The 24,800-nt window shown below is 45.2% G+C and overlaps 1 protein-coding gene across 1 annotated transcript in view; it reads right to left on the minus strand.

The window, feature by feature from the left end:
- Positions 1 to 24,800, minus strand: part of DIPK1A (divergent protein kinase domain 1A) — a 186,694-nt gene that overhangs the window by 84,496 nt on the left and 77,398 nt on the right. Inside the window, 1 exon segment of the mRNA XM_056523143.1 lies at positions 4,823 to 4,916. Coding sequence (XP_056379118.1) covers positions 4,823 to 4,825 — 3 coding nt within the window. The 5' untranslated portion in view covers positions 4,826 to 4,916.

The following is a 24,800-nucleotide window of genomic DNA, read 5'->3' on the forward strand; positions in this document are numbered from 1 at the left end:
TTTTCATTGAGTAAAATGAAAACCACCATCAAATACTTTTTTCCTTCACTGTATATGTGTGTAAATATAAATACAGTGGGGATCAAAAGTTTGGGCACCCCAGGTAAAAATGTGTATTAATGTGCATAAAGGAGCCAAGGAAAGATGGAAAAATCTCCAAAAGGCATCAAATTACAGATTAGACCTTCTTATAATATGTCAACAAAAGTTACATTTTATTTCCATCATTTACACTTTCAAAATAACAGAAAACAAAAAAATGGCGCCTGCAAAAGTTTGGGCACCCTGCAGAGTTAATATCTTGTACTGTCCCCTTTGGCAAGTATCACAGCTTGTAAACACTTTTTGTAGCAGCCAAGAGTCTTTCAATTCTTGTTTGAGGTATCTTTGCCCATTCTTCCTTACAAAAGTCTTCCAGTTCTTTGAGATTTCTGGGCTGTCTGTCACGCACTGCTCTTTTAAGGTCTATCCATAGATTTTCAATTATGTTGAGGTCAGGAGATTGTGAAGGCCATGGCAAAACCTTCAGTTTACGCCTCTTGATGTAATCCCCTGTGGATTTCGAGGTGTGTTTAGGATCATTATCCATTTGTAGAAGCCATCCTCTCTTTAACTTCAGCTTTTTCACAGATGGCATCAAGTTAGCATCCAAAATTTGCTGAAATTTTGTTGAATCCATTTTTCCTTCTACTTGTGAGATGTTCCCTGTGCCACTGGCTGCAATACAACCCCAAAGCATGATTGATCCATCCCCATGCTTAACAGTTGGACAGAGGTTCTTTTTATTAAATTCTGCTCCCCTTCTTCTCCAACCTTACATTTGCCCATTCCGGCAAAAAAGTTCAATTTTAACCTCATCGGTCCACAGAACTTGTTTCCAAAATGCATCAGGCTTGTCTATATGTTCATTTGCAAAGTTCAAACACTGATTTTTGTGGTGAGGACGTAGAAGAGGTTTTCTTCAGATGACTCTTCCATGAAGACCATATTTGTACAAGTATATCTTTATAGTGGAATAGTGTACCACAACTCCAGTGTCTGCCAGATCTTTCCGGAGGGATTGTGCAGTCAAACGTGGGTTTTGAATTGTTTTTCTCACTATCTTGCGAGCTGTTCTGTGATATTTTCTTGGTCTTCCAGATCTTGCTTTAACTTCCACTGTTCCTGATGACTGCCATTTCTTAATTACATTCCGAACAGAGGATATTGACATCTGAAAACGTTTTGCTATCTTCTTATAGCCTTCTCCAGCTTTGTGAGCGTCAACTATTTTCAGTTTCAGATTTCTAGACAACTGCTTAGAAGAACCCATGGTGCTGATTGTTGGGGCAAGGTCAGATGAGTCTGGGCATTTAAAACCTTTGAGATTGACATCACGTGGTCTTCCCAGATGATGATTGAGAACAATCCATGACACTGGCAGGTCTCAGCTTTGCAAAGGGGGCAGTGCATGCTATAAATTCTGCAGGGTGCGCAAACTTTTGCAGATGCCATTTTTTTGTTTTCTGTTATTTTGAAAATGTAAATGATGGAAATAAAATGTAACTTTTGTTGACATATTATAAGAATGTCTAATCCGTAATTTGATGCCTTTTGGAGATTTTTTCCATCTTTCCTTGGCTTCTTTATGCACATTAATACAAATTTTTACTTGGGGTGCCCAAACTCTTGATCCCCACTGTACCTATATATACAGTCATGGCTGTAAATGTTGGCACCCCTGACATTTTTCTAGAAAATTAGGTATTTCTCACAGAAAAGGATTGCAGAAAAACATGTTTTGCTATACACATGTTTATTCCCTTTGTGTGTATTGGAACTAAACAAAAAAAGGAGGAAAAAAAGCAAATTGGACATAATGTCACCAAACTCCAAAAATGGGCTGGACAAAATTATTGGCACCTTTCAAAACTGTGGAAAAATACGATTGCTTCGAGCATGTGATGTTCCTTTAAACTCACCTGGGGCAAGTAACAGGTGTTGGCAATATAAAAATCACACCTGAAAGCAGGTAAAAAGGAGAGAAGTTCAGAAGAGAACTGTCTGAGGTCTTGAGAACCAAAATTGTGGAAACAATCGCAAGGTTACAAGTCCATCTCCAGAGATCTAGATTTGCCTCTGTCCACAGTGCGCAACAATATCAAGAAGTTTTCCAACCCATGGCACTGTAGATAATCTCCCTGCGCGTGGAGGAGAAAAACTGATGAAAAGTGTCAACGCAGGATAGTCCGGATGGTGGCAAAGCAGCCCCAAACAAGTTCCAAAGATATTCAAGCTGTCCTGCAGGCTCAGGGAGCATCAGTGTCAGCGTTAACTTTCCGTCGACATTTAAATGAAATGAAACGCTATGGAGGAGACCCAGAAGGACCCCACTATGGAGGAGACCCAGGAGGACCCCACTATGGAGGAGACCCAGGAGGACCCCACTATGGAGGAGACCCAGGAGGACCCCACTATGGAGGAGACCCAGGAGGACCCCACTATGGAGGAGACCCAGGAGGACCCCACTATGGAGGAGACCCAGCAGGACCCCACTATGGAGGAGACCCAGCAGGACCCCACTATGGAGGAGACCCAGGAGGACCCCACTATGGAGGAGACCTAGGAGGACCCCACTGCTGATACAGAGACATAAAAAAAAGAGACTACATTTTGCCAAAATGATCTTGAGTAACCAAAATCCTTCTGGGAAAACGTCTTGTGGACAGATGAGGCCAAAATATAGCTTTTTGGTAAAGCAAATCATTCTACTGTTTACCGAAAACGGAATGAGGCCTACAAAGAAAAGAACACAGTACCTACAGTGACATATGGGGGAGGTCAGTGATGTTTTGGGTTGTTTTGCTGCCTCTGGCACTGGGGGCCTTGAATGTGTACAAGACATCATGAAATCTGAGGATTACCAATGGATTTTGGGTCGCACTGTACAGCCCAGTGTCAGAAAGCTGGGTTTGTGTCCGAGATCTTGGGGTCTACCAGCAGGACAATGACCCCAAACATACGTCAAAAAGCCCCAGAAATGGATGACAACAAAGCGCTGGAGAGTTCTGAAGTGTCAGCAATGAGTCCAGATCTAAATCCCATTGATCACCTGTGGAGAGATCTTATAATTACTGTTGGGAAAAGGCGCCGTCCAATAAGAGACCGGGAGCAGTTTGTAAAGGAAGAGTCCAACATTCCGGCTGAGAGGTGTAAGAAGCTTATTGATCGTTATAGGAAGAGTGGTCCAACATTCCGGCTGAGAGGTGTAAGAAGCTTATTGATGCTTATAGGAAGAGTGGTCCAACATTCCGGCTGAGAGGAGTAAGAAGCTTATTGATGGTTATAGGAAGACACTGATTTCACTTATTTTTTGTGCAACCAAATATTAAGTTAAGGGGCCAATAATTTTGTCCAGACCATTTTTGTAGTTTGGTGACATTATGTCCAATTTGCTTTTTTTCCTCCTTTTTTGGTTTAGTTCCAATACACACAAAAGGGAATAAACATGTGTATAGCAAAACCTGTGTTACTGCAATCCTTTCCTGTGAGGAATACTTCATTTGTTTGAAAAATTTCAGGGGTGCCAACATTTACAGCAATGACTGTGTATGTATATATGTATATATATATATATATATATATATATATATATATATATATATATATGTTACAAATATATACACAGGACAGAGAATAGACCATTGACCTCTGGTTGCTGTCTTTGCGTGCAGATGGAGCATTATCATGAATACTGGTGTACAGCGAAATTGTTGCAGCCGTTGCTCCATATGGACCCCGCACATATATAATTGTAATTGGCAAAAATATTCTTTGATTTGCACCCCTTCAGACCTTGCAAAACTACAACTCCCAGCATGTCCGAACAGCCAACGGCTGTTCGGGCATTCTTGGAGTTGTAGTTTTGAAAGTCCACAGTTAAGAGACCACTGTACCGCTTAGACCAAAGTGCCGCAAAAGCGAATAATCCAAGACATTTTTTTTCCTCTTAAAGGGGTTATCCAGGAAAAAACTTTTTTTATATATATCAACTGGCTCCAGAAAGTTAAACAGATTTGTAAATTACTTCTATAAAAAAATATTAATCCTTTCAGTACTTATGAGCTGCTGAAGTTGAGTTGTTCTTTTCTGTCTAAGTGCTCTCTGATGACACCTGTCTCGGGAACCGCCCAGTTTAGAAGCAAATCCCCATAGCAAACCTCTTCTAAACTGGGCGGTTCCCGAGACAGGTGTCATCAGAGAGCACTTAGACAGAAAAGAACAACCTTAACTTCAGAAGCTCATAAGTACTGAAAGGATTAAGATTTTTTAATAGAAGTAATTTACAAATCTGTTTAACTTTCTGGAGCCAGTTGATATATATAAAAAAGTTTTTCCCTGGAATACCCCTTTAATGGCAGAAACTCAGCAAATCATAGCGGCCGGCGATCTGTTGCTTTATTCCCCCCCAAAAAAGTGATGCATCAGCTCAGGGCTACGAGCCGTCCGGTGTCTGGCAGCCATAATAATAAACGGATATTACCAGCCATGAATCTTGGTAACGCTCATCGATCTGCGCTGGAGCGTCCTCGTTCAGCACCGATTTGGGGAAATAGTATGAAAAGCTAATTCTGCGCGGAGGAGACCTCGCCACTCCATCAGCCGCGTCCGCGCGTGGAGTCATTTTAGTCAGAAAAGAGAGAAGAATCGTGACGTGACATTTTTCCGCACATACGCTCGGCGTCACGTATCAACGCAGTATTGGGAAATATTCATCAGATGGAGAACGGTGATAAATGTGAACACGGCTTATATCTGAATATACACAACAGCGCCCCCTTACCATTAAAGATGGTGGTCGTCTGGGCCCGGCTTCAGATTAAGGAGGTGGAGGCGATGGCGGCAACACTTAGTCTGTTGGCATGGAGGCATCGGTCCTGCAGACAGAAGACACAACAGATTTATTAGGCTTATAAAAAAAAAAGACCACTAGGGGTCCCCATACCATACAGAACATAATCCTGTCCGGCTACAGCATCATCTTTGTCCCAGCTGAAGCACAGGCAGGGACAAAGTCTAGGAAGTGAGGGGGTGGGACTAGCTATGTGCTCACTCCTGTCCTATCAGACTGCAGCATGAAAACAGAGAGGAGGAGGTTACAGAGCAGCCTGCAGTGATTGGATGAAGAGACCCAGCACAGCACAGCAGACTCAGGGAGAAAGTGAAATTCTTCACCCCCTGGTCACTATATACAATGTATCCAGAAAGTCTTCACCCCCGGTCACTATATACAATGTATCCAGAAAGTCTTCACCCCCGGTCACTATATGCAATGTATCCAGAAAGTCTTCACCCCCGGTCACTATATACAATGTATCCAGAAAGTCTTCATCCCCAGTCACTATATACAATGTATCCAGAAATTCTTCACCCCCGGTCACTATATACAATGTATCCAGAAAGTCTTCACCCCCCCCCCCCAAGTCACTATATACAATGTATCCAGAAAGTCTTCACCCCCGGTCACTATATACAATGTATCCAGAAAGTCTTCACCCCCGGTCACTATATACAATATATCCAGAAAGTCTTCACCCCTGGTCACTATATACAATGTATCCAGAAAGTCTTCACCCCCGGTCACTATATACAATGTATCCAGAAAGTCTTCACCCCCGGTCACTATATACAATGTATCCAGAAAGTCTTCACCCCCGGTCACTATATACAATGTATCCAGAAAGTCTTCACCCCCGGTCACTATATACAATGTATCCAGAAAGTCTTCACCCTCCCGGTCACTATATACAATGTATCCAGAAAGTCTTCACCCTCCCCCCAGGTCACTATATACAATGTATCCAGAAAGTCTTCACCCCCGGTCACTATATACAATGTATACAGAAAGTCTTCACCCCCCCCCCCCCCGGTCACTATATACAATGTATCCAGAAAGTCTTCACCCCCGGTCACTATATACAATGTATTCAGAAAGTCTTAACCCCCCCCCTCCCCCGGTCACTATATACAATGTCTCCAGAAAGTCTTCACCCCCGAAGTCCAGAATTTGCAAAACTACAACTCCCATCATGCCCTGACACTTACGAATAACACTACAAACCCGATAAAGACTGCGGAACGTGCGGCCGTGATGATCATTTTCATGGAGAATGTTATACTTCAGATAGAAGGTATAAAAATACTGCGCCATTCCATGGCCAGAGTCCCTTACGAGCTCATTTGCTGAAATAGTGCGAATGGCGCGGATCCTTTGTTGGATCAGAATTCGGACCCTCCCCGGAGCTGGATGGAATAATGGCTGAGCCCATGCGGGGGATTACATTCGGGTAATTGATGTCTTTTTATGAGACACCTCTAGTTATTCCACAATTAAGTTTAAGGCCTAAATTTACGCTGTGAAGGTGATATTTCTACCATCTACCAGAACGCCGACGCTGTATTATGGAAGATTACGATTCTCGTACAATTCAATGAAAATGTCAGAATTTTTATGTTTTTTTATTTTTAATTTACAGCAGTGTTTCACAACCAGCGTGCCTCCAGCTGTTGCAAATCTACAACTCTCTGATCTACTCTATAGTGAAGCATCCAACACTTCCATGTGTGCACGCCACAAGGATAAGTGCAGGTAATACCTGATTCAGCAGTTTTACTTCTATGAATCCCTCCCCAAATTGGGAACAAAATAGAAAGAAAAATTGACTTAAAGGGGTACTCTAGTGGAAAACAATTAATTTTATATATATTTTTTAAATCAACTGGGGCCAGGAAGTTAAAAAGATTTGTAAATAACTTCTATATAAAAATCTTAATCCTTCCAGTACTTATCAGCTGCTGTATGCTCCACAGGAAGTTCTTTTCTTTTTGAATTTCCTTTCTGTCACAGTGCTCTCTGCTGCCACCTCTGTCAATGTCAGGAACTGTCCAGAGTAGGAGAGGTTTTCTATGGGGATTTGCTTCTACTCTGGACAGTTCTTGACATGGACAGATGTGTCAGCAGAGAGCACTGTGGTCAGACTGAAAAGAAATGCAAAAAGAAAAGAACTTCCTGTGGAGCATACAGCAGCTGATAAGTACTGGAAGGATTACAATTTTAAATAGAAGTAATTTACAAAGCTGTTTAACTTTCTGGCATCAATTTATTTAAAAGAAAATGTTTTTCCAGTGGAGTACCCCTTTAAGATATAAAAAAATAAAATAAAATTATCACTACAAGACATATACGGTAACTCACTAATACAATGTTAATCACAAATTGTATTGTCTTCAGCATGTTTTTGCTTAAATTACCCCCGACAGGAAGTTGTGTAGCCTTCTCATTGTCAGTGTGGCGTTGTCTCCAACTCCCTGGCTCCTCCCTCTCTCCAGACAGGTAGTTGTGTAGTTCCTCTTATTGTCAGTGTTGTGATGTCTAAACCAGTGTTTCCCAACCAGGGTGCCTCCAGATATTGCAAAACTACAACTCCCAGCATGCCCGGACAGCCAAAGGCTGTCCGGGCATGCTGGGAGTTGTAGTTTTGCAACACCTGGAGGCACACTGGTTGGAAAACACCGGTCTAAACAACCCCTGGCTCGTCCCTCACTCCTGACAGGAAATTGTGTGGTCTTCTCATTGTCAGTGTGGTGTTGTCTCCGCAGCTCCCTGGCTCCTCCCCCTCATCTCACAGGAAGTTGTGTAGTCCTCTCATTGCCGGTGTGGTGTTGCCTCAGCAGCTCCCTGGCTCCTCCCCCTCATCTCACAGGAAGTTGTGTAGTCCTCTCATTGTCAGTGTGGTGTTGTCTCCGCAGCTCCCTGGCTCCTCCCCCTCATCTCACAGGAAGTTGTGTAGTCCTCTCATTGCCGGTGTGGTGTTGCCTCAGCAGCTCCCTGGCTCCTCCCCCTCATCTCACAGGAAGTTGTGTAGTCCTCTCATTGCCGGTGTGGTGTTGCCTCAGCAGCTCCCTGGCTCCTCCCCCTCATCTCACAGCAAGTTGTGTAGTCCTCTCATTGCCGGTGTGGTGTTGTCTCAGCAGCTCTCTGGCTCCTCCCCCTCATCTCACAGGAAGTTGTGTAGTCCGCTCATTGCCAGTGTGGTGTTGTCTCAGCAGCTCCCTGGCTCCTCCCTCTCTTCAGACAGAAAGTCGTGTAGTCTTGTCATTGTTAGTGTGGTATAGCATGGCGATTTGGTTGCTAATGGACAAAAAGTTGATGATTCAATTGTCAAAACAATTATGTATCTTTTTTAAATAAAATACCTAATCCTTCGTGATGTTTTATTTCACTAGAGGTGATAAATGGAGACAAAGAGGGAGATTTATTAAATCCTGTCCAGAGGAAAAGTTGCTGAGTTGCCCATAGCAACCAATCAGATCGCTGCTTTCATTTTTCATAGGCCTTTTCAAAAATGAAAGCAGCGATCTGATTGGTTGCTATGGGCAACTCAGCAACTTTTTCTCTGGACAAGTTTTGATAAATCTCCCCCAAAGCCCCTTGTGTACCAACCCCCCCTGCCCCCCTCCTTTGTTGGCATAAGATTTCATGGCGCAGTTAACTGGCATGCTAATCACCCGTCTGGGAACCGGGGCCAACATGGTAATCACAGCCCCAAAGCCAAACACCGCACCCCCCGAATGGCGAGGAACATTGTGGAGCCGGAGAGGAATGAGAAGGACGACCACTCCATGAACAATGGTGGCACCAAGTGAGGTCACGTCTCTCCCCCATGTGAATTACACAAGAGGACAAATGTCATTACAAACACCACCGACTGCGTCCGTCCGTCCGTCCATGTACAAGTCATGTGATATATCACACAAGTACAAAGAAGATGCGGACAAGTTGGCTTTTCTCAGACGCCATGATGGAAACCCAACAGACCCTACTGAAGCCCATGGAATCCACTGGGTGCTGTTGGCCTGTGAGGGATCAGGCCCGGCTGTTATATACGACGTTCTACTATTATAACCAGGCAGGGTAATGGCAATGATGACACAGATGTGAACAAGACCCTAAGGGTTGTTTTTGGGATCACAATATTGACGCCCTATTCTTGGGACGGGCCATTAATATCAGGTCAGAGGGTTGTCCCAGCGCTGTCCTGATCTGGACGGCCTCTTCTCTGTTTACATCGCTCCACACACGTCCACACGGTACATTAACAAATTCAATTACATACGGTAAAACTGCCCCAAGAATCGCCCCCAAAAGTCTGATACCGATTAATATTGTGACCCCAGAAAATCACTTTAATGGTCCATATATTGGAGCTGAACTTTGTATTGTTTCTAGCAAAAAATGGGAACTTGAGCGACCCATCAGTTTAAGCATGGGATAGGCATAAGGTTATCCTTCATATAAGATAGGGATAGGTATAAGTCTATCCTTCATATAAGATAGAGATAGGTATAAGGCTATCCTTCATATAAGATAGGGATAGGTATAAGGATATCCTTCATATAAGATAGAGATAGGTATAAGGATATCCTTCATATAAGATGGAGATAGGCATAAGACTATCCTTCATATAAGATAGAGATAGGTATAAGGCTATCCTTCATATAAGATAGAGATAGGTATAAGGCTATCCTGCATATAAGATAGGGATAGGTATAAGGCTATCCTTCATATAAGATAGGGATAGGCATAAGGCTATCCTTCATATAAGATAGGGATAGGTATAAGGCTATCCTTCATATAAGATAGGGATAGGCATAAGGATATCCTTCATATAAGATGGAGATAGTTATAAGGCTATCCTTCATATAAGATGGGGATAGGCATACGGCTATCCTTCATATAAGATAGGGATAGGTATAAGGCTATCCTTCACATAAGATAGGGATAGGCATAAGGCTATCCTTCATATAAGATAGGGATAGGCATAAGGCTATCCTTCATATAAGATAGGGATAGTCATAAGGCTTCCCTTCATATAAGATAGAGATAGGTATAAGGCTATCCTTCATTTAAGATATGAATAGATATAAGGCTATGCTTCATATAAGATAGGGATAGGTATAAGGCTATCCTTCATATAAGATAGGGCCAGGGACTATTGATAGGATTCACAATATTGGGCAGACTAGATGGGCCAAATGGTCCTTATCTAACAAATTCTGTTTCTATCTTGTCTGCAACAGTGATAGCGGAGGAATATATATATATACATATATCAGGTGAGATTCAATACTGTGTATTAAGTAACATATAACTTATGGAGTCAGGACTGTGACTATGTTAAAGTATTGTACATGGGGATCAGCTGAAGAAGAGACAAACCCTTCAAAACCCGTTTACACTGTAATTAAATCACTATTATTTTATCCAATCCGTTATTGGTTTATTCGTTATATTAGTATCCCATTGTATCCTGCTGCTCTGAGGATCTGATCTCTGCAAAGTAAAGTATATACAACACTATTATATCACCTGAGGCTTCATTGTCCTATATACCATATACTATGCGTAAAAGCTTGAAAGTCGTCTTCTTCGAGGTGAAGCTTAGTCATTCCGAACATGAAGTTTCTCTTGAATAGTCGCCCGTGTGTAACCCCATTATACTGAGTCAGCGGGTGAGATTTTATTTTTAGTCCCGGCTCTCGTACACAAGTCTTCCCATATGTTTTACTTTGTACGTTGCTTAGGAACGGCTTGGTTCTCACGTATCGCGGCGCATGAATCAATACAAAAAAAAAAATCTCTTCTTGAGAGATAACAGATTGCAGAAATGTAATGGAACCGACAACACGTGGAAGAAGCAATGAGGTCCTGGGCGTACCACCCTTCTCCGGGCCCACTCTGTACCCACTCAGCGGCGCACAATACACCGAGCGCTAATCGTTCAGCCGCGCAAAAGAAAAACACCTTCCGTCTAGTTAAACCTGAGTCTATTATACTTCAGAGCTGTATGCGTTATATAAGTGGGCGCTGCTGGGTAAGGACAATGGTCAGAGCTTATACAGAGAGAAAGGTGGGCAGCAATTTACTTCATATTAAAACCACCTGAAGTTCAAAGACAATGAAGCCGACACAAAAGACAAACCAGACCATTAAAAGCTTAAAAAAGTTTGTCTTAAAGGGAAAGTGTCGCCTAGATTATTATTATTATTATTTTCTGATTAGAGCCGAATACCAAAACAGGTTTTTTTTTTGCTGATCAGTTTTTATGTTCTGATTGTTATTCAATTTTCTCCTGATTTGATGTTTTTGTACATTATTATGGGGGCGGCCATCTTGCCTGAGCTGTGATGTGATTGTGATGAGCTTTACGGCAAACCCTATGAATATAGTCACAATGAACATCCCCAGACATTATTCTTTCTATGGGTGAGGCTTGTTGGCTGCCCTGTGACCTGTACAGAGGTAGTTCTACAGGGAGGGGAGGCCAAGCTCCTATTGTCTTCTTTATCTACAGGGAGGGGGAGGCTGAGCTCCTATTGTCTTTTTTATCTAAAGGGAGAAGGAGGCTGAGCTTTTATTGTCTTCTCTATCTACAGTGGAGAAGGAGGCTGAGTTCCTATTGTCTTCTCTATCTATAGGGAAAGGGGGTAGCTCATATTGTCTTTTCTATCTAAAGGAATGGGGAAGCTGTGCTCCTATTGTCTTTTCTATCTACAGAGGAGGGGAGGCTGAGCTTACATTGTCTTTTATATTTACATGGAGATGGAGGCAGATCTCCTACTGTCTTCTTCATCTACAGAGGAGGGGGCTGAGCTCATATTGTCTTCTCTATCTACAGGGAGGGGGAGCTCCTATTGTCTTCTCTATCTACAAGGAAGGGGAGGTAGCTCATATTGCCTTTTCTATTTACAGGGAGGGGGAGGCTGAGCTCCTACTGTCTTCTCTATCTATAGAGGAGGGGGATGAGCTCATATTGTCTTTTCGATCTACATGTAGGTGGAGGCTGAGCTCCTGTTGTCTTCTCTATCTACAGGGAGGGGGAGGCTGAGCTCCTATTGCTTTCTCTATCTTCTGGTGTCACCTCTCGCTGTAATACTGTACTAATCACTTCCCAGCAGCCTCCTCCTTATCATCACAGACACAACAGGAAGTCTTAGGCCCTAGTGGCCAGAAGGAAAACTGCAAGATTTATCTATAATATAGATCAGTATTTCCCAATCACAGGCATGCGGCTGTTGTAAAACTACAACTCCCAGCATGCCGGAACAGCTGGAGGCACAATAATTGAGAAACAGTGATATAGATATCCAAATGGAAAATTGTGATGACAGGAGTTGTTGCTCTATATTATAGAACATTTACTTACATTTACAATTAACATTTACAATAAATTCAGTTTTGACAATTTTTTTCAAATATAGTAAAATTGATCCGATCACCTGACTGGGATGGGGGCGGTCTAGTTCTTGGATTTTAGCGCTATCTTCCTGTGGGAATGACAGTAGGACAAAGGGCGGCTGCAGCAAGAGACTGAGGGAAGGTGAGTATGGCTTTTTTTTCTATTACTAGTTTCACTACAGCACCAGCAATATAAAACACAATTTGGGCCACACTGGAGTGCCCCTTAAAGGGGTACCCTGCCCCTAGACATCTGATCGCAGGGGTCCCGCTGCTGGGGACCCCCGCAATCTCCCTGCTGCACCCGGTGTTCGTTTAGAGCGTCAGGTGCAGCGTCGGAGGCTTGTGACGTCACGCCCCCTCCCATAGACCTGGATTGAGGGGTCCCGAGCGGGGTGTGGCCATGACGTCACAAGCCTCCACCCCGCATCGTCAGTCATCCGGTACATAGCGAAGTTCGCTCTGAGCACCGGATGTCTGGGGTGAAGCAGGGAGATTGTGGGGGTCCCCACCAGCGGGACCCCTGTGATCAGACATCTTATCCCCTATTATTTATATAGGGGATAAGATGTCTAGGGGCGGAGTACTTCTTTAAAGGGGTAGTCCAGTGGTGAAAAACTTATCCCCTATCCTAAGGATAGGGGATAAGTTTGAGATCGCGTGGGGTCCGACCGCTGGGGCACCCCGCGATCTCTCTGTACGGGGCCCCGGCTCTCTGCCGAGATAGCGGGTGTCGACCCCCGCACGAGGCGGCAGCCGACACGCCCCCTCAATACATCTCAATGGCAGAGCCGGAGATTGCCGAAGGCAGCGCTTCGGCTCTGCCATATAGTGGTAAGGAGGGGGTGTGTCGGCCGCCGCTTCGTGCGGAGGTCGACACGCCCCCTTCCCGCGGGCTGTCGGGGCTCCGTACAGATCGCGGGGGGCCCCAGCGGTCGGACCCCCCGCGATCTGCAACTTATCCCCTATTCTTAAGATAGGGGATAAGTTGTAAACCACTGAGTCACCACTGGACTACTCCTTTAAAGGGGTTATGCGGCATTCTATGCAGGGCTGCGTCTCCAGTCTCAGAAAGCTCTTTGTTTCCGGGAATGGGGACGTGACGACCCCAGTCCCGAAAACAAGGAACTTACCGAGAGGTCTTTGGCCGGAATACCCCTTTAAAAGCTTTTCTATGATGGTTTCACCTCCATCAATCTTCCCCATAATGTGGTGCGCGGCATGTCTTTTCTTATTGGCCAAAAATTGCACCAGAAGTCCAGCACCAGTGCATCATGTGAGGTTTCCGGCAGGGCCACAGAAGAGGTTTTCTAAACAATGATCTATAATACGGTTCTTACGATCAGCCTCGCACAATGAAGAAAGTTACCGGCAGCTTCAAGGACCATCGGTTTAAAGGGGTTCTCCACTAAAAAAAAACTTTTTTATTTTTTTTAAATCAACTAGTCCCAGAAAGTTAAACAGATTTGTAAATGACTTCTATTTAAAAATCTTAATCCTTCCAGTACTTATTAGCTGCTGTATACTACAGAGGAAATTATTTTCTTTTTGGAACACAGTGCTCTCTGCTGACATCACGAGCACAGTGCTCTCTGCTGACATCTCTGTTCAGAGCAGCGTATGTTTTCTATGGGAATTTTCTCCTACTCTGGACAGTTCTTAAAATGGACAAAGATGTCAGCAGAGAGCACTGTGGTCATGATGTCAGCAGAGAGCACTGTGTTCCAAAAAGAAAAGAATTTCCTCTGTAGTATTCAGCAGCTAATAAGTACTGGAAGGATTAAGATTTTTAATAATAGTAATTTACAAATCTGTTTAACTTTCTGGCACCAGTTGATTAAAAAAAAAAAGCTTTCCATTGGAGTACCGCTTTAATCCTCCCAGTACTTCTTAGCTGCTGTATACTCCACAGGAAGTTCTTTTCTTTTTTAATTTCTTTTCTGTCTGACCACAGTGCTCTCTGCTGACACCTCTGTCCATTTCAGGAACTGTCCAGAGTAGAAGAGGTTTTCTATGCGGATATGTTCCTGCTCTTGACAGTTCCTGACATGGACAGAGGAAGCAACAGAGAGCACTGTGGTCAGACTGGAAAGAAATTCATAATGAAAAGAACTTCCTGTGGAGCATATAGCAGCTGATAAGTACTGAAAGGATGAAGATTTTAAAATAGAAGTAATTCACAAATCTGTTTAACGTTCTGGCACCAGTTGGTTTAAAAAAAAATAGTTTTTGACCTTTAATACATCAGTGCTCGCCAGGACACCTATCAATCCCGCCATATAGGGAGAAGCTATTAAAAGATAACCCCGCCGTGCTGAAGAGGTTCAGTCCCTGTTCCATAGGTAACAATACGGCTGTTATCGATTGTTTCAGTCCGTCCATTGTCCGTACTATAGAGCGCGGCCCGCGCAGCAACAGATGATTTCCTCAGTTAATGAAATATTAATTTACCCCGCCGTATAGCTCGCGGTTCTGTAGACCATATCCACTTTTAGGGCCATAGATCACAGAATCCATTGTGGTGGCCCAGTACGGGAGGTGTCACCCAATGCTCCTGCTGTCCTGTCAGGCAGCCTCCTTCAGTGTCCCCAAGGCCCCTGCACTTGTTTCCCCATGTAAAGTGTTACAAAATGTGTTGTATATTTAATAGTTATGTCATGTGATTGCTACCAAGGAAGTACCAGTGACCAGGTGATCCCAGGGGTGACCTATGGCCTCCCTGCTAGTCTCCCCCATATAATGACCGATGGGCTCCCTGCTAGTCTCCCCCTACAGTGACCTATGGGCTCCCTGCTAGTCTCCCCCATATAATGACCTATGGGCTCCCTGCTAGTCTCCACCATATAATGACCTATGGGCTCCCTGCTAGTCTCCCCCATATAATGACCTATGGGCTCCCTGCTAGTCTCCCCCCCATACAGTGACCTATGGGCTCCCTGCTAGTCTCCCCCATATAATGACCTATGGGCTCCCTGCTAGCCTCCCCCATATAATGACCTATGGGCTCCCTGCTAGTCTCCCCCATATAATGACCGATGGACTCCCTGCTAGTCTCCCCATATAATGACTGATGGGCTCCCTGCTAGTCTCCCCATATAATGACCTATGGGCTCCCTGCTAGTCTCCCCCATATAATGACCGATGGACTCCCTGCTAGTCTCCCCATATAATGACTGATGGGCTCCCTGCTAGTCTCCCCATATAATGACCTATGGGCTCCCTGCTAGTCTCCCCCATATAAGTCCTGGGTAGAGCTTCTCTCTCTTCTGCTGAAGTCCAGTGCAGTCGCCTAGTGTGTGTATCCAGAGTGTTGGAGACCTCAAAGTCCAGTCCTGCAGCCACCATCAAGTCAAGTAAGATAAAGTCACAGCTTTCTGAGTCAAGTCAGCATGGTCTGCATTCAATTGTCCAGTCCTACTACAAGTCCCAGCAAGCCCTTAAGGTCTTTGTGTCACTGGTCACCTCCTTGGGCCCTGGCTGAACTGTATAGACTTTACCATCTGTCTACCCTCAGTAAATCTTCCGTTGTCCGTAACTTCGCGCCGTAGTCTTTATTGCCCCCGTGCCTAGCCCAGGATCCAGCGGCATATCTTCGGGTGGTTATAGGCTAAACCACGCCCTGGTGTCACGAATACAAGGGGTTCATGCCATCTGCCCTAGGATAACAACATCTGCTCTGCACCAAACACCCCACCACAACACCATCTCTCCGAACGACATTCCAGTATTTCCTCTATAGAGATCAATTCGCAGCTGAGATTTGCTTCTTCTGATGTCTCACAATGGGGTCAGGTTGGGTCGAACCATTAAAGAAAATATGTCGGCCACTGTGATCCTCAAAAACTATTACGGCTAATAGTGGGGGCAAATAAGGCATGTGGGGGGATAGAAGGTTAAACATATCTGTGATCCACATCCCCAGCACTAGCATAAAGGAGAAAATATGGAAATGGAATGTTGAGAATGCAGAGTTTGTTACAGAGCATTACTGAACAAACAGCCCAGGGACAGGCCAGGGATAGTACGAAGCAGTGTTAGGTTATTAAAAATATATATCCCGAGCTTTGAACATCTCATCACCATAAAATCCATCATCACAAAATAGAAAGAATATTACAATAGAATATGACAAGGTCGCCCAAACTGACAAGCCGGGCAAGGGGGGAATTTATCAGAGAAGCAACCAAGAGGCCCGTGGTGCAAAGATCAACAGCTGAGGAGGGAGAATCTGTCCTCAGGACAACTATTAGTCATGGGCAACAGGGGCAAGAAGAAAGAGGTTGGTAACAGTGAGCCACAGGAAATCATATGTGGAGTTTGCCATAAGCCAAAAAGACAAAAACATAAGGAAGAAGGGGCTCTGGCCCGATGAGACCAAAATTAAACTTCACACCCAACACTTCCCATCTCCCTGAGCACACCATCACCCTGAGCACACCATCACACCCAACACTGCCCATCACCCTGAGCCAACCATCACACCCAACACTGCCCATCACCCTGAGCACACCATCACACCCAACACTGCCCATCATCCTGAGCACACCATCACACCCAACACTGCCCATCACCCTGAGCACACCATCACACCCAACACTGCACATCACCCTGTGCACACCATCACACCCAACACTGCCCATCCCCCTGAGCCCACCATCACACCCAACACTGCCCATCACCCTGAGCCCACCATCACACCCAACACTGCCCATCCCCCTGAGCACAGCATCACACCCAACACTGCCCATCACCCTAAGCACACCATCACACCCAACACTGCCCATCACCCTGAGCACACCATCACACCCAACACTGCCCATCACCCTGAGCACACCATCACACCCAATACTCCCAATCACCCTGAGCCCACCATCACACCCAACACTGCCCATCACCCTGAGCACACCATCACACCCAACACTGCCCATCACCCTGAGTACACCATCACACCCAACACTGCCCATCACCCTGAGCACACCATCACACCCAACACTGCCCATCACCCTGAGCACACCATCACACCCAACACTGCCCATCACCCTGAGCCCACCATCACACCCAACACTGCCCATCCCCCTGAGCACAGCATCACACCCAACACTGCACATCACCCTGAGCACACCATCACACCCAACACTGCCCATCAACCTGAGCACACCATCACACCCAACACTGCCCATCACTTTGAGCACACCATCACACCCAACACTGCCCATCACTTTGAGCACACCATCACACCCAACACTGCCCATCACCCTGAGAACACCATCACACCAAACACTGCCCATCACCCTGAGCAAACCATCACACCCAACACTGCCCATCACCCTGAGCACACCATCACACCCAACACTGCCCATCATCCTGACCACACCATCACACCCAACACTGCCCATCATCCTGAGCACACCATCACACCCAACACTGCCCATCACCCTGAGCCCACCATCATACCCAAAACTGCACATCACCCTGAGCCCACCATCACACCCAACTCTGCCCATCACCCTGACCACACCATCACACCCAACACTGCCCATCATCCTGACCACACCATCCCACCCAACACTGCCCATCATCCTGACCACACCATCACACCCAACACTGCCCATCATCCTGACCACACCATAACACCCCACACTGCCCATCACCCTGAGCACACCATCACACCCAACACTGCACATCACCCTGAGCACTCCATCTTCCAACACTGCCGATCACCCTGAGCCCACCATCACACCCAACACTGCCCATCACCCTGAGCCCATCACACCCAACACTGCCCATCACCCTGAGCCCACCATCACACCCAACACTGCCCATCCCCCTGAGCACACCATCACACCCAACACTGCCCATCACCCTAAGCACACCCTCACACCCAACACTGGCCTTCCCCCTGAGCACACCATCACACCCAACACTGCCCATCATCCTGAGCACACCATCACACCCAACACTGCCCATCACCCTGAGCACACCATCACACCCAACACTGCCCATCATCCTGAGCAAACCTTTACACCCAACACTGCCCATCACCCTGAGCACACCATCACACCCAACACTGCCCATCATCCTGAGCAAACCTTTACACCCAACACTACCCATCACCCTGAGCCCACCATCACACCCAACACTGCCCATCATCCTGACCACACCATCACACCCAACAATGCCCATCATCCTGAGCCCACCATCACACCTAACACTGCCCATCACCCTGAGAACAACATCACACCCAAGACTGCCCATCACCCTGAGTCCACCATCACACCCAACACTGCCCATTATCCTGAGCACACCATCACACCCAACACTGCCCATCATCCTAACCACACCATGACACCCAACACTGCCCATCAACCTGAGCCCACCATCACACCCAACACTGGCCATCACACCGAAATAGAAGACCCATTGACTTCAATGGGATTCGGACGCTGAATTCTTTTGATTCTGTTCATTGTTTTGGCAGAGTTGTTGTTGCTCATTGTTGAGCAGAGTCCTATTGTTTCCGATGGGGTTCTGCTGCTCTGTGCACACTGCAGAATTCTTATTCAATTATTTTGATTCTGTTCATTCTTTTGGCGGACGTCCGCCAAAAGAATGAACAGAATCAAAATAATTGAATAAGAATTCTGCAGTGTGCACAGAGCAGCAGAACCCCATCGGAAACAATAGGACTCTGCTACAAGAGGAATTCCGCCGGCTGAATTTTACCCGTGTGTACCGGCCCTACCAAGAGCAAAAAGGACAAAGAGTCTAATGGGGGGTAATTACTTTAATGCATTCAGCTGCGACTCCTGGGATAAGAGATAACTTCGATCCCAGCTGTTTAACCCTGTAGATGCCATGGACTATGTATGAAACTATGTATGAAAGTTCAGCTAATATCTCAGGAGAAGAAAAACCAACAACCTGAACCCCGGGCCCCGAGCTGTACAGAAAGTGTGGCCCCCGGGACACATATTTACAGGCGTAAAGGTGACTATAGTAACCAGAATAGGAAGGCGGAGGGATGAGCGCCGCAGGCTGTAAGTCTTTTTTTATTACAACATTAATTATATCTGTATAATAAATTGGTAAAAAAGGAAAAAAAATTATTTGGCTCCTAAATTCATAAGTTTAAGAGTCAACGACACTTAGGTCATTTTTATTTATTTATTTATTGTTTATTTATTACTTTTTGTCTGGAACGCTGCGACGCACGGCTAAATAAAAAAATAAAGTTATAGCTCGTGGAATGCTGCACCAGAAAGAAATTTTTTTGCTATAAAATTAGCAAAATAGTAAAACATAAAAAAAATATAAGTACAGAAAATCCATTTATTTGGGGGGGGGGGGGGGGGGGGGTCAGTTCTTGGATGAGCAGTTGCTCAGTACTACAATTCCCAGAATGCTTTCCCTCAGTTCTTTATCACAGTTCTCCCCCAACCCTGCCTAGTCCCCTCCCACAGCACTCCTGTCAGTCCCCCCCAAGAGCTGTTGCAGAACATTTCAATACACAGCAGACTAGTCCACAATTAGTGAGGTATTGCAGTATTCATTCCCTGTCTGCTCCTTTTCCTGTGACATTGCTCAGCACAAGGCAGCATGCTGTAACCACACACCTCATTCCTCCCTAAATGATCCAATAAAAAAAAAAAAAAAAAAAAAAAAATATATATATATATATGACAGGGTGATGGTGATGTAGACTGAACGGGCTGGTCAGATGTGATAATATCCATTGCCTTCTGAGAGAGAAGAACAGGCAGGAGCCAGGGAGCTGCTGAGACAACACCACATTAACAATGAAAGGACAACATAACTTCCTGTCGAGAGAGAGAGAGAGCAAGCGAAGTGTTTACCAGCAAGTGACGCGTCTACACAGAGAAGAGGAGGAGCGTCCATTGTGTATTGGAATGAACCTGGGAGTGACGTGAGACCAGAGCAGATCGCAGGACAGCGGGGCGGCCATCGTACTGAACATATATCAGTGTCATCCATTCTAATGTTACAACAACTTTTTATCTGGTTGGAAAACCCCATTAACTTCTAGACATATTGCAACAGTATATTTCTTTCTCAGTTTCTCATCTATATTGTCGATAAAGGGATACTCCGCTGCTAGACATCCTTTGGATAGGGGATAAGATGTCTGATTGCGGGGGTCCACCCCGCAATCTCCCGCAGCACACGGCATTCTAAACAAACACTGGGTTCCTGCGGCAGCGGTCGTGGCATCATGTCCCGCCCTCTTCATTCGTGTCTATGGGAGGGGTGTGTCAGTCGACATGACATGAATGGAGGGGGCGTGGTGTGACATCACGAGGGGGCGTGGTGTGACATCACGAGGGGGCGTGGCCATCACGATCACGGCCTCCGGCTCAAAGCGTTCTGAACAAAATGTTCAGCACGTTGGAGTAGCGGAGTACCCCTTTAAGGTTCAGAGTAATGTGTGATATTGGTAAGGATTTTAAGAAAAAAAATTGCAAAACAACTCACATAACTAAAAAAAAAAACCTTCACGCGCCCATCCCCCGAATGGTGAACACTGATCTTTCCGAACGCCTCAGGATTACAGTAAAGGGCTGCGGTCCACAGATGGGGGGGGGGGGGGGGTCTTCCTTTTAGAGCAGATGCTGATTTGACTTCTATCCCCAGTCATGTTTCAATTTTTTTTATTTCTATTTTTTTTATATATAAGGGAAAGACAATAACTTAGAGGCCTCTATTGGGCTACGTTCACACGGCGGAATTCAGCTCACATTCAGTTCTGCAGCGGAACTTTTGCATAATTGCGGAGGAAATTCAGACGGAATTTCTGTGTGATCACAACTAAAAATTCAGCCAAAATTCCAAGACCTGTTAAAGGGGTACTCCGGTGGAAAATACATTTTTTCAAATCAACTGATGCCAGAAAGTTATACAAATGTATTAATTACTTCTACTTAATAATCTTTATCCTTCCGGTACTTAGCTGCTGTATGCTCCACAGGAAGTTGTGTAGTTCTTTCCAGTCTGACCACAGTGCTCTCTGCTGCCACCTCTGTCCATGCCAGGAACTGTCCAGAGCAGGAGCAAATCCCCATAGAAAACCTCTCCTGCTCTGGACAATTCCTGACACAGAGGTGGCAGCAGAGAGCACTGTGGTCAGACTGGAAAGAACTACACAACTTCCTGTGGAGTATACAGCAGCTGATAAGTACTGGAAGGATTAAGATTTTGTAATAGAAGTAATTTACAAATCTGTTTAACTTTCTGGTACCAGTTGATTTAAATTAGTTTTCCACCGGAGTACCCCTTTAAAGGGGTACTCCGCTGCTCAGCATTTGGAACAAACTGTTCCGAATGCTGGAGCCGGGAGCTTGTTACGTCATAGCCCCACCCCCTCATGACGTCACACTCTGCCCCCTCAATGCAAGTCTATGGGAGGGGGCGTGACGGCTGTCCGGGCATGCTGGGAGTTGAAGTTTTGCAACATCTGGAGGACAGCAGTTTAAAGACCACTGCACAAAGGGATTAGATGAGAGGGAAGCCTTGAATTATCTTTCAGGGACAGTGAGGATCCTCTGGAGAAGGAAGACAGGCTTTTGGCTGTGCGGGCATGTTGAGAGTTGAAGTTTTGCTACATTTGGAGGACCGGCGTTTGAGATCACTGCCTAAGAGGGACAGTTTTCTTTCTTTTCTTTAATACCTATACGTTTGTACCTGCTGTACCATTTGGCTTTCCTCTTCCTTATGTTTTTATTATGTTATTTTATTTTGTCTTTTTTCAATAAAATTTCAATGACTTGATCCTCTTCCTCGTAGAAGTTATTTGTCATTACACCCCCCCCCCCCCCATATTATTTGTTAGGAGCTAAAGCCGTTGTATTTCGAAACAGATAATTGCGTTTCAGCATAAATAAAAAACACGAAGGTCCCAGAGTAACAAGTCTAAAAATGGAGACATCCAGGTCAGCGCCGGCCGCATTTATCGCCTTCAGAAAACGAAACTATTGTGCCTGACCCCGAGTGGAGGTCACATGGTTATAGAGAAACCCCTCAGCGGACGCCCGGAGCCCTCCGATCGCTTTATAACCTTCCCCGACTGATACATTCACTTTACTCTGCTGAAAAGATTTTAATAAGCTTCACATGAGCGGAATATGGCACCATTACTGCGTCTGTATTACGGCCACAAGTCCTGACTAATTGCCCAAAATGACAGATTCACAGTAATGCCGTCCGGTCAGGTCACTGCATCCGAACATCTGGGAGAAACTTAAAGGGAAAGTTTCTTCTTATTTATTTTATTTTACTAATTAAAGACAAATACAGATACATATTCCTCTCCGCATTATACGCTTTACACAAGGCTGCACGGAGAATAGTCTGGAGCGGACTCATTGACTTCTATGGGAGAGTATAGTGGGTATGCTCTGTGACCGTACCAAAAAGAAAATCTATTTTTTTGTCCATTGACAAAAAAAAAATGTGAAATTTTAAAGGAGTAGTCTGATTTTATATACAGGATAGGGGATAAGTTATAAATCACGGAGGGGGGCGGGGGGGGGGGGCCAAGTGCTGGGGCCCCCTTCATATACCTCTATGGGACAGCCAAAGATAGCCGAACGGATCTCCCATAGAAATTCTGAGATATATGGTGATATATGTGGCTTTGGACGGGGGGAGGGTCGCACTCAATGGGAGAGCTGGGGCCCCATACAGGAGAGGGCTCGAACCCCCCGCGATCTAAAACTTATTTCCCATCCTGCTGCGGATAGAAGATACGTTTTTACCAATGAGACTGCTGCTTTAATGGTCGGTTTTAACAAACAGTGAGAGACAGAATAACAACAAGAAATTGATTTGCATTTTAGTTAAAGTATTTGACCCCCTCTCAATCAGTAAAATTTTTGTCTCCCAGGAGTCTTTTATACAGGTAAGGAGTTGAGATTAGGAGCACTCTCTTAAAGGGAGAGTTACCTGTATAAAAGACACTTTTCCCTAGAATCAATCAGATTCAAAACTCTCCGCCATGGCCAAGACCAAAGAGCTGTCCAAGGATGTCAGGGACAAGATGGTAGAACTACACAAGTTTGGAATGGGCTATAAGACCATCACCAAGACCAGAGCATCACCATCCCCAAGACCGTCCCCAAAACCCTCCCCAAGACTATCCCCAAGACTATCCCCAAGACTATCCCCAAGACTATCCCCAAGACTATCCCCAAGACTATCCCCAAGACCACCGCCAAGACCACCACCAATAGGACCATCGCCAAGACCATCGCCAAGACCATCGCCAAAACCACCACCAAGACCATCACCATCACCAAGACCATGCCCAAGACCAGCATTAAGACCATCACCAAAACCACCACCAAAACCACCGCCAAGACCACCGCCAAGACCACCGCCAAGACCACCGCCAAGACCACCGCCAAGACCACCGCCAAGACCATCGTCAAGACCATCGTCAAGACCACCACCAAGCAGCTTGGAGAGAAGTTTATAACAGTCGGCGCGAATATTATAACACAAAATATTAGTCCAGCTCCCTCCCTGCACTACAAAGCGCATATTGCAGCCAAATCACTTAAAACAAGAAAACAAAAATGTATAAGAACAAAAACAAAAAGTGCATAAACATACGAAAGGAGAACGCAGTGCGAGGCCCAGGATGACGCCACCGTGATGCGCATTTCTGTACACAACCTCCCCCGCAGTAATACTTATCCCTGTGACACAACAATCGGGAAGGAATCATGATGCGGCAGACACATAGAGCACTGAACTGTATCATGTGGAGGTCACGGCGACACGTGCCACCTACCTAACCCGTGTACAGACCACGTCCACGCTTCATGGTAGCAGGACCCCCTAAAGGCAGAGGCCTCAGCAGCAGGATAATGCCTCCAGACACACTGCAGACACTGGTCAGGAAAGAGGGACATGACAGAGAGATGAAGATGGTGACTCTGCAGATCTCATCCAATCATCATCTGTGGGATGTGCTTGGGGTTCTCACCTGGACGGTATTTATCCAACCAATCCTCCAACTCCTGGAATGTTGCACCATATGCTATACCAGTGTTTCCCAACCAGTACGGTATAGTGCTGTAATAGTACGGTATAGTGCTGTAATAGTACGGTATATAGTGCTGTAATAGTACGGTATAGTGCTGTAATAATACGGTATATAGTGCTGTAATAGTACGGTATATAGTGCTGTAATAGTACGGTATAGTGCTGTAATAATACGGTATATAGTGCTGTAATAGTACGGTATATAGTGCTGTAATAGTACGGTATAGTGATGTAATAGTACGGTATATAGTGCTGTAATAGTACGGTATAGTGCTGTAATAGTACGGTATAGTGCTGTAATAGTACGGTATATAGTGCTGTAATAGTACGGTATATAGTGCTGTAATAGCACGGTATATAGTGCTGTAATAGTACGGTATAGGGCTGTAATAGTATTGTATAGTGATGTAATAGTATGGTATATAGTGCTGTAATAGTACGGTATAGTGCTGTAATAGTACGG

Source organism: Hyla sarda, chromosome 6, assembly GCF_029499605.1.
Source record: "Hyla sarda isolate aHylSar1 chromosome 6, aHylSar1.hap1, whole genome shotgun sequence".
NCBI lineage: Eukaryota > Metazoa > Chordata > Amphibia > Anura > Hylidae > Hyla > Hyla sarda.